Raw genomic sequence first — 14,362 nt, forward strand, 5'->3', positions numbered from 1 at the left:
GCGCGATTTTTAGGCCAGTGCAAAACATTGTAATGCGTTTTGCACGCTCGTGAGAAAAATCGGCAGAAGTTCGGGTTTGGGTTAGGTATTCTGTAGATTGTATTTTTTTCCCTTATAACATTGTTATAAGGGAAAATAGCATTCTTAATACAGAATGCATAGTAGAATAGGGCTGGAGGGGTTAAAAAAAAAAAGAATTTAACTCTCCTTAATCCACTTGATCGCGCAGCCCGGCTTCTCTTCTGTCTTCTTCTTTGCTGTGCACAGGAATAGGACCTTTGATGACGTCACTGCTAATCACATGGTCCAATCGCATGGTTCATCACCATGGTGAGGGACCATGTGATTGGATGATGTGATGTGACATCACCACAGGTCCTTAGCCGGCAGCTCAACATTACAGAAGAAGACAGAAATCCGCAACTACGCGATCAAGTGGACTCGGTGAGTTATTTTCTTTTCATTTTTAACCCCTCCATCACTATTTTACTTTGCATTCTGTATTCAGAATGCTATTATTTTCCCTTTATAACCATGTTATAAGGGAAAATAATACAGATCGGGTCCCCAGCCCAATCGTCACCTAGCATCCATGAGTGAAAATCGCACCGCATCCGCAGTTGCTTGCGATTTTCACCTCTATGGGGCCTGCGTTGCGTGAAAAATGCAGAATATAGAGCATGCCGCGATTTTCACGCAACGCACAAGTGATGCGTAAAAATCACCGCTCATGTACACAGCCCCATAGAAATGAATTGGTCAGGATTTAGTGCGGGTGCAATGCTTTCACCTCACGCATTGCACCTGCGTGGAATACTCGCCCGTGTGAAAGGAGCCTTACTGGACTATATTTTCTGGGCTTTGTTTTTGACCCCTTTTTGAATATTGGCACAACATTTGTTATGAGCTAATCCTGTGAAACAGACCCTGTGATTATAGTCTTTAAAGCATACTTGTTTAAAAAAATAATAATGGCTGTGATTCCTTGTAGAATCATAAGTGTGAAGGAACAGGTCTTTTTGGGGGTTCTCTAATGTCTTCCTCTGCCATATTCCCTGTTTTAGCTGTACAGCTAGATGCATTTCTCTCACAACCAGTAGGTGTCTCCCTTTTATGGAATCTCCCAGTACTGTACTGCAGTGACCTCACTTCCCCACTATATTTGATTTCTAGGAAGCTCAGAAAACTGGTAAGGAGAGGAAGATCTGACTTAACAGAGACAGACCCATTTCTGCTCTTCAAAAGCTGTGTAGAGGCAGTGCTTCTATCAGGCTCAAGAGTTCAACAAGCTCTGACACCCCCATTTTCTGTTAATTGTCTGTTACTAGAGACTTATCTAGCCTAAAAGACAGTGGAATTCAAATTAGGAGGAAGTGAGACCCCTAGTGGCCATGACATTAAAGTAGACATATTAGGTATCGCCACATCCGTAAGAACCTACTCTATAAAAATCAAATGACCTAACACAAAAAGTGTAATAGCAAACGATCAAAAAGTCATATACACCCTAAAATAGTACCAAACATTCATCTCATCCAGAAAAGAATGAGCCTCTACACAAGACAGTCACCCTTGTTTTTTTCTCAAAAATGCTTTATTATGTAAAGTAAAACTGATATTCATATTTGGTATTGTCGTGTCCATATCAACCTGCTCTATAAAAATACCACATGATCTAACCTGTCAGATGAACGTTGTAAATAAAAAATAAAAACGGTGCCAAAACATTGGGTTACCTTGCCTCACAAAAAGTGTAATATAGAGCAACCAAAAATCATATGTACCCTAAAATAGTATCAACAAAACTGCCACCTTATCCCATAGTTTCCAAAGTGGGGTCACTTTTTTGGAGTTTCTACTCTAGGGCGGCTTCAAATGGGACATGGTGTCGAAAAACCAGTCCAGCAAAATCTGCCTTCCAAAAACCATATGGCATTCCTTTCCTTCTGCGCAATGCCGTTTGCCCATACAGCAGTTTACGACCACATATGAATATGAGTTTTGTTTGGCTGTTAACCCTTGCTTTGTAACTGGAAAGAATGGATTAAAATGGAAAATCTGCCAAAAAAGTGAAATTCTGAAATGTCATCTCTTTTTTTCCATTAATTCTTGTGGAACACCTAAAGGGTTAGCAAAGTCTGTCAAATAAGTTTTGTATACCTTGAGGGGTGTAGTTTCTAAAATGGGGTAAATTTTTGGGGAATTTCTACTCTAGGGGTGCATCAGTCTTCAAATGTGACATGGCAGCTTAAAATTATCCCAGTGAAATCTGCTTTCCAAAAACCATATGGCGTTCCTTTCCTTCTGCGCAATACCGTGTGCCCGTACAGCAGTTTACAACCACATATGGGGTGTTTCTGTAGACTGCAGAATCAGGGCAATACATTTTGAGTTTTGCTTGGCTGTTAACCCTTGCTTTGTTAGTGGAAAAAATGGATTAAAATGGAAATTCAGCCAAAAAAGTGAAATTCAGAAATGTAATCTCCATTTTCCTTTAATTCCTGTGGAACACCTAACAAACAAAGTTTGTAAATAAGTTTTGAGTAACTTGAGGTGTGTAGTTTCTACAGTGGGGTTATCTATGGGGGTTTCCACTATGTAAGCCCAACAAAGTGACTTGAGACCTGAACTGGTCCTTAAAAGTGGGTTTTGGAAATTTTCAGAAAAATTTCAAGATTTGCTTCTAAACTTCTAAGACTTCTAACGTCCCCAAAAAGTAGAAATATGGGGAATGTAAAGTAATAACTATTTTTGGAGGTATTACTATCTATTATAAAAGTAGAGAAATTGAAATTTGCTAATGTTTCCAAATTGTTGGTAAATTTGGGTATTTTTTTTTTTATAATTAAAAATAATTTATTTTTGACTCTGTTTTACCACTCTTATGGAGTTAAATATGTGACGAGAAAATGGTCTCGGAATGGCCTGGATAAGTAAAAGTGTTTTAAAGTCATCACCACATAAAGTGATACGTCAGATTTGCAAAAAATGGTCTGGTCCTTAAGGTGAAATATGACAGGATCCTTAAGGGGTTAAATTGCACATGTGTGTTCTGTTTTGTTTGTGTATTTCATCTCATCTCATGATGTCTTACAAAATCATATGTATTGCTATGACATTTTATAGTTCCACATTGGCAACACACATTTTAATTTCCTTTCTATTGTGTTATTGGGTAAGGTGTGAAGGTTTTGTTTTTTTAATTTTGTCTTTTAGCAAAAACTGGGATTGCTGGAATTGTGACAAAAATCTATTTTAAATGCTTGTTTTTCCATTTTAATCTACTCTACACCACAGTTAAAATATGTATTCATGATGGTGTTTGGTTCACATGTTGGAATAGCTTTTAAAACCTCTTGCTCTTTGCTAGGGCAGGTAGCTATACCCTTTATTGATTAACCATTGATCATCTCCATAATTATTATTTAACTCTCTAACTTAATCTCTACTGCTAAACTCCCTAGACGAAAGTTAATTATTGCTGAAATGAAGATCACTTGTTTATGGTGTAAGCTAGCATTTGCTGTGATTTTGCAGTGTGTTCAGTTCTTGCTCTTCTAGAACTACACGTAGAACATGTTCAGATACAGAGTTTCCAGTACCAGTTTCCTTTAAATTGACTTAATCAAATATGGAGTATAGCAGTATTTACTTACGTTCTTTACTTATACCTTGCGGGGGGAAAAAAGAGCAAAGAATACAGTAGTTTGTATATTGCATACAAAGACTGTAAATGAACACTGAATGTGTTTTTTGTAGTATTTAGCATTGAAGAAGTATATGCAGTTACACCTGACTAGAAGTGGAGATTGAGTTGTAAATGGTCTACCTGTGATATTATGCTAGAATGCCTTGCTTTCTGAAGCTATATTGGAAATATATTAAGAGACTAACGTTTTCCTGTGTTTTGCTGAGCTTGCACCTCTTGTATCTAATCTTCTAGGCAGTGGCTTGCTATTCAAAAGTTGAGAAGCAAGATCAAGAAGAAAGTAGACACCAAAGCAAGCAAAGGGAGAAAAGTGAGGTAAGGGTAACCAGACTGCTCTGTGAAGGTTTGTAGAAATCATAAGTGATCCAAGTAATGGAAAAGAAATACGCAACATTTACAAAATATTTTTTTTTAAAACAATGGCAATGCATTCAATCAGATAGGAACATAGCATGCATTGTTTCTGTCAGGTTGTAATGGTTGTAAAATAATGGGATTGACTGTAACAGAGCGACCTGATCATATGCTTATGTTTTGAGTATGAATCAGCCCAGTTGTCCAAATTTCAAGTTTAATTAGTGAGTTACCCATTTCTAGTTATGTGTAGTTTATGTATACATTTCAAATGCCAAAACTACTGTCTGCTTACCCATCTGACTTGCATGTCAACTATTAGAGGGCCATGCAATTTTCTATTTTTGTTTTTTAAACCCGGCCTTCCAGGAGCCATAACTTTATTTTTAATTTTTCCTGTTACTTTCTAATGGTTCCATTTTATATTGCATGCAATGGTAAGTTGGAAAAAAATTGCAAATGGGGTGGAAATTGAAAAAAACGCTATTCTGCCACATTGTTACGGCATTCCCTATGCAGTGAAACTGACTTGTTACCTTCATTCTCTTGATCAATACCATTACGATACCATATTTGTATAGTTTATTTGTGTCTTTTAATACTGAAAAAAAACTTTGTCAAAATGTATTTTTTCTCTTTATCACCATATTCTGAGCCCCAATAGCTTTTTTTTTTTATATTCACATCTATGGAGATATTTTAGAGCACATTTTTGCGGGCTGATCTATACTTTTAAATTATACAATTTGAACTTGTGTATGACTTTTTGATCTCTTTTTATAAAATTTTTGGGGGGAGATGCATTGACCAAAAAATGGCAAATTGGCCATATAGATTTTTTTTTCTGTTACACCATATGGATCAAATATTTTTATCATGCAGGCTCCAGCCTATCACTTTTAAGGTAACAGCTTCCCCAATCTCACCCGGGGGAAGCTGATACCGGAGCGGGAGTGCCAGCTCCCGCATTTTCACTACTGAGATGTTGGGGTCAGTAGTATCTGGGGTTAAATGTCTGCAGTCTGCGAAACATCAGAAACCCGGTGGGTATAGCACCCACTGCTCCCACAAGCAGGCGCCATATTAAAAGTGACAATATCCGCTATGTGTATGGTGCTGGATATCAATGGGTTAACAGATCTGTAATAAATAATTGTATATAGGAGAAGGCAGGACATACTTTTGTCCACAAGGTGATTTGCAAAATAATTGCAATGACAACTGAAAAACTTTACTTTTACTGTGTACTTTGATTTCACAGTATATGGTTCTGAATTTGAACAATAACAAAGGATCTCCATTTTCCCAAACGGCCCAGGTGCCTGCCTTTCCCCCCTTGCCCTGTTTTGTAGAAAGACTCTAGCTGTCCATGTGTAGAGCATAAAAAGTACTATATGTTAAGTCCATTCCTGTTCTCTAAATTCAGTATAGAGAAGCAGTCTTGGGTCTTATCATGGTGTGTTGCATTTTGTTTTCCTTCTCTATTTGAAAAATAGACGTTATAATTAACGCAAGACATTTTGCAATTGCAATATTTTAAAATGTGTACAGTGACCAGACAGCCTTCAAGTAGCACTAATCATGGAGATGTCTTTCTAATAAAAATGATTGCAGGTAATGTCAAAGTCTCTACAGTTCATTCAAGCTGAGGCTTTTTAGTAAAACCTTCTTAGGATTTGGTCTGCATAAGGGTGGTTTTCACTGTTATTTCAGCAAACACCATCACTAATAAATTTCTTAGACATTGCCGCACTTCTCTTGAACTCTGTGCAGTGCCGTCGTGATGCCAGTAAATGTTCCTGTATGTAACTTTAAGACAGTGTTGATGCATAGTGGTTTAATATAATCCACTGAATAAACCAGATGGTAGGGTATTTTCTGCTAAACTATTACTATTGTTTAATTGGCATAAAACACATTTATAGGCTATTTTTATCTACTCATAAGTCACAAGAAGCTTCAGTGTCCACAATCTTCCTTGGTTGCAAGCACATCAGATAGAAAGTCATGCAAGTCAGTCTGGGTCAGTTGTGGCATAGTAATTTTTAAGATTGATGTTCTCGGATAATTTATTAAAAGAGGAAAGAGCTGCTTTATTGGCCTGAGAAGCCTGTAATTATTGGCTATCAATATTCTTTTTTGTCAGCATCACACATAATTGGATGTATTCATGATTCAGTCAAAAGCCGCTGACAACATCACACAACTGAGTCACACTCTCAAAGCCTTTGAAATAATGCAGACTATTTCAGTGTGTGTGACATGGACTGTACTCGTTCACCGTGAGATCAAGGTCCTACCGTAGCAATCTTATTACCCAGCTCCGGATGACAATTGAACAGTCTGGGCCAGATCATCAGTAGCAGAGCAGTGAAAAAAATGTTCAATTACAATTTGAGCATAACATCTTTACTCAGTGAAAAGTTTAAGCATGTTTTACTTTATATCCAGAAAGATGCAAATAAAGGATTTACAAAGAAAATGTCATGGATTTCCAGATCTCATTCTGTAGCCTATATACATGAAATTGCATTATAGTCTTTATTTCTGTGCAAAATTATGAAATCTATGGTCAATGGTAATCAAGCAGACCTCAGTGGGAGATACCATTTTTGAGGATGTTGTGAAAAATTATGGCTTGTAAGGCTACTTTCACACTTGCGGCAGGACTGATCCGACAGGCTGTTCACCCTGTCGGATCCGTCCTGCTGCTATTTTGCCGGACCACCGCTCCGTCCCCATTGACTAATGGGACGGGGGCGGAGCTCCGGTGCAGCACGGCAGATCGCGGTGAGAGGCCGCCGCACTAAAGTCGTACATGCAGTACTTTTAGTCTGGTGGCCTGTCGCCATGCACTGCCGTGCTGCACCGGAGCTCCGCCCCGTCCCCATTATAGTCAATACAATACAATGACCTCTGCACAGGTCACAGAGCATGCCAAGAACTCTTATAGAGCTCATTGAACATTTCTAGCCTACAGATTCCTATGATTTTCACTCTCCACCCCCCATAATCATGTACAGAAAGTAAAATTGAAAAATTGTCACCAAGAAATGAAAATGGATAACAATATTAATCAATAACAGTTATTAACTATAAAAAAAATATATATTTATAATTCAGGGGCGGACACAAACAGCAGAGGGCCCCTGTGCAAAGAATGTACCTGGGCTTCCCCCTTCCCAAACCACACGTACAGATATAAAGATAGGTATAGATTAATACAATGATGTGTGGAAGCAGAAGGGATCCCAATTTGTCATCTCTCCCCAATCCTACAGGGAGAGGAAGTGGTGATCAGGGGCATCAAAGATGGTGGAAACCCTTTTAGATATTGTGGTGTGTATTTAAGGGGTTATCCAAGAGTATAAAATTTTCCCCATGTGCCAGGCCCCTCACAGGGAATATACTTACACCGCTTCTTGCGCCGCTGCTTCTCCTCGCACCGAGCTGTTGCTTCTCCCTGTGAGCGGATGAAAACATCCGGTGTATAGATCGCACATGGATCACATCCATATCTTGCCGATCTGCAGACTGAAAAATACATTAGAATGTAGCCTCACAGTATGTAGGTAAGGGACAGTCACAGGAGGGCCAGGGGGGTGGGTGGGGTACAGAAAATAACATACCAAGTCAAGTTCAGTGCCTGGCAGGGACAGTGGGCACACAGGCAGCCTCCCGTCCTCACTTAGCGCCTCCTAAATTGCTGCAGGCCTCACACATTCAGCTTATTACAAGTAGGTTACATAAAACATAGACATACACATAAACAGTAATTAAATATACTATGTTAAATAAACCCAGAAAGAGTAAGTAAAAACCCACTCAGTGTACATGAATACACCAACCAACAAGAATAAACTGACATTAAACGGGTATATCATCAAAAATGAATCCTTTATTGAATTAATGACACATAAAAACGAGACATGAGACAACAGATAAAAAATGGCTACATCTGAGGAGGCATGTTAACACAAATGAGACATGGGGGGTAGGGGTTTTGAGTATGCAATGTACAAAAGGCGGTAGAAAAAAGGAGTACAATACCTCACTGATTTCTTTATGTAGAACTGCAACCACAGATATAAAAATGCAAAAGTGCAAATACTGAGTGGCAAAACACCATATCAAAAAGGTGGTTGCAGATAACACCGCGACATATGGATGTCTGATTGTTCCAAGTTGTGGGTCCATATAACAGCCAACAGAAGGTTAAAGTGCATAAGAAGTCACTATATCAATAGTCAAATACCACAATTGTAGCTATGGTGACAGCTTAAACCTCCAAATACATGCAAAACTGTCTCGGGTGCACAGTGAACACCCACCTGTGGATAACCCAAGTGGGTATAGCTGAGCACCTAGAGCCAATGAGCACATCCCTCAAAGTCCACAACAATATAGCATGTCTACATACCCATAGATGTGGGGATATACACCTCAGGAGAGCCACGTAAACCCGAAGCGTGTTTCGGCGGATGCCTTCCTCTGGGGGGTGTTCACTGTGCACCTGAGCCAGTTTTGCATGTATTTGGAGGTTTAAGCTGTCACCACAGCTACAATTGTGGTATTTGACTATTGATATAGTGACTTCTTATGCACTTTAACCTTCTGTTGGCTGTTATATGGTCCCACAACTTGGAACAATCAGACATCCATATGTCGCGGTGTTATCTGCAACCACCTTTTTGATATGGTGTTTTGCCACTCAGTATTTGCACTTTTGCATTTTTATATCTGTGGTTGCAGTTATACATACAGAAATCAGTAAGGTATTGTACTCCTTTTTTCTACCGCCTTTTGTACATTGCATACTCAAAACCCCTACCCCCCATGTCTCATTTGTGTTAACATGCCTCCTCAGATGTAGCCATTTTTTATCTGTTGTCTCATGTCTCGTTTTTATGTGTCATTCATTCAATAAAGGATTTATTTTTGATGATATACCCGTTTTGATGATATACTCAGTTTATTCTTGTTGGTTGGTGTACTCACACATTCAGCACCAGAAGCGCTAGGAGAAAACCAGATGTGGGCAGGGCTACCACCAGGGGGCGGAGCTACTGAAACGCTAGACGGTGGCGGGGCTACTGACATCGCTAGACGGGAGGCAGAGTTAGGACACAGTGAAGTGGCTCAGCACAAGCCTGGCTGATCTGCTGTCAAACTCTTCATGACGCTGTCCACCACACAGCAGGACTGAGCTGTAAGTACAAGGGGCGATCACAGATGCAGCTCAGAACATGTTGCCTCAGAGCTGTGGATGGCGCACTAGGTCCTGTGACTGAAGTCAAATAGTGAGGTTGGCCTCTTCTACATGCTGGATGGAGTGATGATGAATGGTGAAGCGGGGACAGACAGCTGAGCTCAAGGGCCCCCTCACACGCTGGGCCCCTGTGCAGCTGAACCGGCCGCACAGGTGTTATGTCTGCCCCTGATATGATGCACCCCCTCAGGGTAGCTGCACCGTGGGCAGTTTTAGCTGCAGATTTAAGTTTTCTACATTAAAAGGGGTAAAATTTGCAGCAGAAATTGCTGTGTACCGATTTTAGACAAAGTGCAAAGTGTGGCCCTGGGCAAGTACTATTATCATACTAATACAAAATTTAAAATAATTATATGCAGAGTTCAGTATTATGACCATACTGCTCAAAATCCGAGACATGTGCCTGAGATGCTCGGTGTGCTGAAGCAGCCCCAGAACCAAAGGTAGAATTATACACGTCCATTCAAAAAAAAAAATACACGATTTACTAATCCTAAAGGTGGGCCCTGTCCCCTTTCATGTGTAGCTCTGCCCCTTTCCACTAAGTAGAGTATGTTGGTAAAAACTATAGAAACCCTGGTTGCACCAAATTGCACCACTGATTTTTGATGCAGACACATTAATTCCCATTTTGTCCCAATAGTGCCAGCCACTGTTAAGTCCTTTTATTTCCAGCCACGCCACCCTATTAGAGTCACCTATTTCCTCAGGCTCATTAGTTCTGGGCTCAATAGCCCTATTTATTTGTATTTTTTTTAAAGCCACAATTAGCTATTAGTGTATATATGTGCCCCTTAGTGCCACTCATGCCAGTTTCCTCAGAGCTCCAATAGGGTAAACACAATGAACACCCTTTATTTAGAAAAGCTCCCCTCATAATGCTAGACAGTTCCCTCCACCACATACACAAAGAAGAAAAAAATTACTGCAACCTAGTGTGTGGCTAAATACAGTCACTCACTGTGTTATCAGCCTAAAGTACTTCCCATTACCATGCCCTTACCAGTCCTACTCCAGAAAAATCTATCTTGTTGGCCGGAGCAAAGGCCAGCGACAAAAAGAAAAGGACAGTGGCAAAGAGGGAGTGCGAGAAATGTTGAAAGACTCAGCTGGATAATATTCATCTCTCTGCTTATTGACTAGCTGAATAGTGACATTTCTAGCTATAGCTGTGACAAACTGGCTGCTACTATATAAGACAGATCCCTTAGCACAGAGGGAGACAGAGAATCAGGCTATTGTCCTGTTACAGCAGAGTGATGGTGTAGGCACAGGAGCCTTTTCCATGCCATCACTGATGGGTACCACCTGTATTATTCAGCCAGCAACCCACTTTAACTGGATAACCATGAGCATCATTTGCATTTAGCAATAATTTTTATGGCTGTGTAATCGTTGTTTTATAATGGTGTATTTCTGATCTTTCCTAATTTACACTGGTCTGTAATGATTATAATTTCCAACATATGAGCAGATATAACTCCAATGGACCAATGTAAATGGGTCTTAAATGGGTTGTCCCACCATAAGATACTATAAGATCTCATCGCCTATCCACGGGATAGGGTATAAGTATCTGATCAGCAGTGGTGGGATGACCAGTTGAATACCTCAATACACTGTAAAAAAAGAAATAGTCTTAGAATACATCATGATAATATAGCTGGAGAATGGTTCCGTGATAGGACCGATCTCCATTGGCGGATTGGCCATAGACCTTACAGGGAAATTTCCTGGGCAGCCATCCAGTGGAAGTTTTTGGGGAGATATTTTGTGCTGCTGGCAGTATTTTGTGATGGACTGTGGTATTTGACTCTGGGGTGGTATAATGTGCCAAAATATGGTATTTCTGCCCCTGCCTTCCATCAATTTGGACCCAGCTACAAAACGATGCCACTTTTCCAGGGCCACTTTAAATTCCCAGTCTGCCCCTGTACATACATAGACAAATGTGTATAAACATATACACACGTATGCCTCACACATGAAATAAATACACTTTACACACAAATAACTTTTCTTTTTTGTACAAGATGGGAGCAGCTGCTAAGTGGAGGGGAAACTGCTGACTTCAGTAGTTAGCTATAGTCTGCTGCTCTTGCTCCCAACCTATAGTAGCTGTGTGGTCTGCCTTATTGTGGTATGACACTGGCAGCACTGGGGGTCCCTTTAGTACGGGTGCCCTGGGCAATTGCCCACTTTGCCACCCTTAATGCAGGCCCTGCATAGTCGTAAATGGTGAGGTGCCTGCACGTGCACAGTGTGCCCTCACTTCACTGCAATAGGACTTTCAAAAACAGCCAAGTGTGCTTGTTTGGCTGTTCTGAGGGCTCCCATAACAGTGAGGGTGGCTGCATACAGTACAGACCAAAAGTTTGGACACACCTTCTCATTCAAAGAGTTTTCTTTATTTTCATGACTATTAAAATTGTAGATTCACACTGAAGGCATCAAAACTATGAATTAACACATGTGGAATTATATACATAACAAAAAAGTGTGAAACAACTGAAAATATGTCATATTCTAGGTTCTTCAAGGTAGCCACCTTTTGCTTTGATTACTGCTTTGCACACTCTTGGCATTCTCTTGATGAGCTTAGCAAGAGGTAGTCACCTGAAATGGTCTACCAACAGTCTTGAAGGAGTTCCCAGAGATGCTTAGCACTTGTTGGCCCTTTTGCCTTCACTCTGCGGTCCAGCTCATCCTAAACCATCTCGATTGGGTTCAGGTCCGGTGACTGTGGAGGCCAGGTCATCTGGCGCAGCACCCCATCACTCTCCTTCATGGTCAAATAGCCCTTACACAGCCTGGAGGTGTGTTTGGGGTCATTGTCCTGTTGAAAAATAAATGATGGTCCAACTAAACCCAAACCGGATGGAATAGCATGCTGCTGCAAGATGCTGTGGTAGCCATGCTGGTTCAGTATGCCTTCAATTTTTAATAAATCCCCAACAGTGTCACCAGCAAAGCACCCCCACACCATCACACCTCCTTCTCCATGCTTCACGGTGGGAACCAGGCATGTAGAGTCCATCCGTTCACCTTTTCTGCGTCGCACAAAGACACGGTGGTTGGAACCAAAGATCTCAAATTTGGACTCATCAGACCAAAGCACAGATTTCCACTGGTCTAATGTCCATTCCTTGTGTTCTTTATCCCAAACAAGTCTCTTCTGCTTGTTGCCTGTCCTTAGCAGTGGTTTCCTAGCAGATATTCTACCATGAAGGCCTGATTCACACAGTCTCCTCTTAACAGTTGTTCTAGAGATGTGTCTGCTGCTTCTGAGGCTGGTGACTCGGATGAACTTATCCTCCGCAGCAGAGGTGACTCTTGGTCTTCCTTTCCTGGGGCGGTCCGCATGTGAGCCAGTTTCGTTGTAGCGCTTGATGGTTTTTGTGACTGCATTTGGGGACACTTTCAAAGTTTTCCCAATTTTTCGGACTGACTGACCTTCATTTCTTAAAGTAATGATGGCCACTCGTTTTTCTTTACTTAGCTGCTTTTTTCTTGCCATAATAAAAATTCTAACAGTCTATTCAGTAGGACTATCAGCTGTGTATCCACCTGACTTCTCTACAACGCAACTGATGGTCCCAACCCCAAGAAATCCTACTTATTAAACCTGACAGGGCACATCTGTGAAGTGAAAACCATTTCAGGGGACTACCTTTTGAAGCTCATCAAGAGAATGCCAAGAGTGTGCAAAGCAGTAATCAAAGCAAAAGGTGGCTACTTTGAAGAACCTAGATTATGACATTTTTTCAGTTGTTTCACACTTTTTTGTTATGTATATAATTCCACATGTGTTAATTCATAGTTTTGATGCCTTCAGTGTGAATCTACAATTTTAATAGTCATGAAAATAAGTAAAACTCTTTGAATGACAAGGTGTGTCCAAACTTTTGGTATGTACTGTATATATGGCTTCACTTCAGTGGACCCATTGTGGAGTTAGCAGGTCCAAGATGTGGGACATGCACCTGTCTTACATTAATAGCATATCCTAGCTATATGCCATCACTGTCCCAAGGTTCCAAACCCTTTAACATCTCAGTTACATTTGCCATATGTTTACAGCATAATAGCTGAAGAGGAGTTAAAGAGTGGGTTCAGAAGCTGAGCCTGCTCTATACATGGCTGCACAGATTTTAGATCACGTTGATCTTGGTCATTTAACAACTCGGATGCACCGATAGCAACCGGGGCATCTGAGCAGTAATAGGCACGGACACCCCCTGTCCTCCAGTCTTCCAAACCCAGCCACCAGGTGAAATTGCAGGGTTATTATGTTGGTTGTTATGGCAGACCTGGGATCATTGTTAACTGCCTGCAACAGGGCTTATGTTCATAGGCTGCAATATTAAATTACTGCAGTCTGCTATAAAGAGGCAAATAATCCCCAAAGTCCCCAAAGGAAACTAAATATATAAGTCAAATAGAAGTAAAATATTTTTTAAACAAAAGTATTAAAGGGGTTGTCTGGGTTCAGAGCTGACCCCGGACATAACCCTTTCTTTACCCAGGCAACCCCTCTGAGATGAGCACCTAAGCATTTACAAACTTGCACTGCTAGGAGGAGACTCCACCTAGCATTGTTTCCGGTGACCTCACCGGCACTGATGGGCAGGCTTTAGCGCTGCTCTAGCCTGTTTTACAGGCTAGGGCAGCGCTAAAGCCCACCCATTAGTGCCGGTGACATCACTGGCAACACTACTAGGTTGAAATCTCCGCCTTGCAGAGAGCTGGTAAGTCACCGGATCTAATAAAAGAGCCATTGCCACTGCAGCTGAAGGCATCTGTGTTGGTTGCGTGTTCATATGTGCCCACATTGCTGATAAAATATATGCAAATTAACCTCTAGGAGCAACACAGGGGTGTTGCTATTACTCCTAGAGCCTCTGCTCTCTCTGAAACTGCCATACCCTCTGCAGTTTGGCAGAATCAGATGATGTGACAGTTGTGGAGCGAGGAGCCTCTAGATGTAATGGCAACGCCCCGTTGCTCCTAAAGTTTCATTTGCATGAAAA

At 40.9% G+C, this 14,362-nt stretch overlaps 1 protein-coding gene across 1 annotated transcript in view; it reads left to right on the forward strand.

Annotated features, from left to right (window-relative positions):
- Positions 1–14,362, forward strand: part of LOC122932132 (protein AATF-like) — a 94,074-nt gene that overhangs the window by 13,532 nt on the left and 66,180 nt on the right. The window contains exon 3 of the mRNA XM_044286375.1: positions 3,944–4,024. Within this exon, the coding sequence (XP_044142310.1) occupies positions 3,944–4,024 (81 nt within the window). The remainder of the gene's footprint in view (positions 1–3,943; positions 4,025–14,362) is intronic.

This window comes from Bufo gargarizans, chromosome 3 (genome assembly GCF_014858855.1).
Source record: "Bufo gargarizans isolate SCDJY-AF-19 chromosome 3, ASM1485885v1, whole genome shotgun sequence".
Lineage (NCBI taxonomy): Eukaryota > Metazoa > Chordata > Amphibia > Anura > Bufonidae > Bufo > Bufo gargarizans.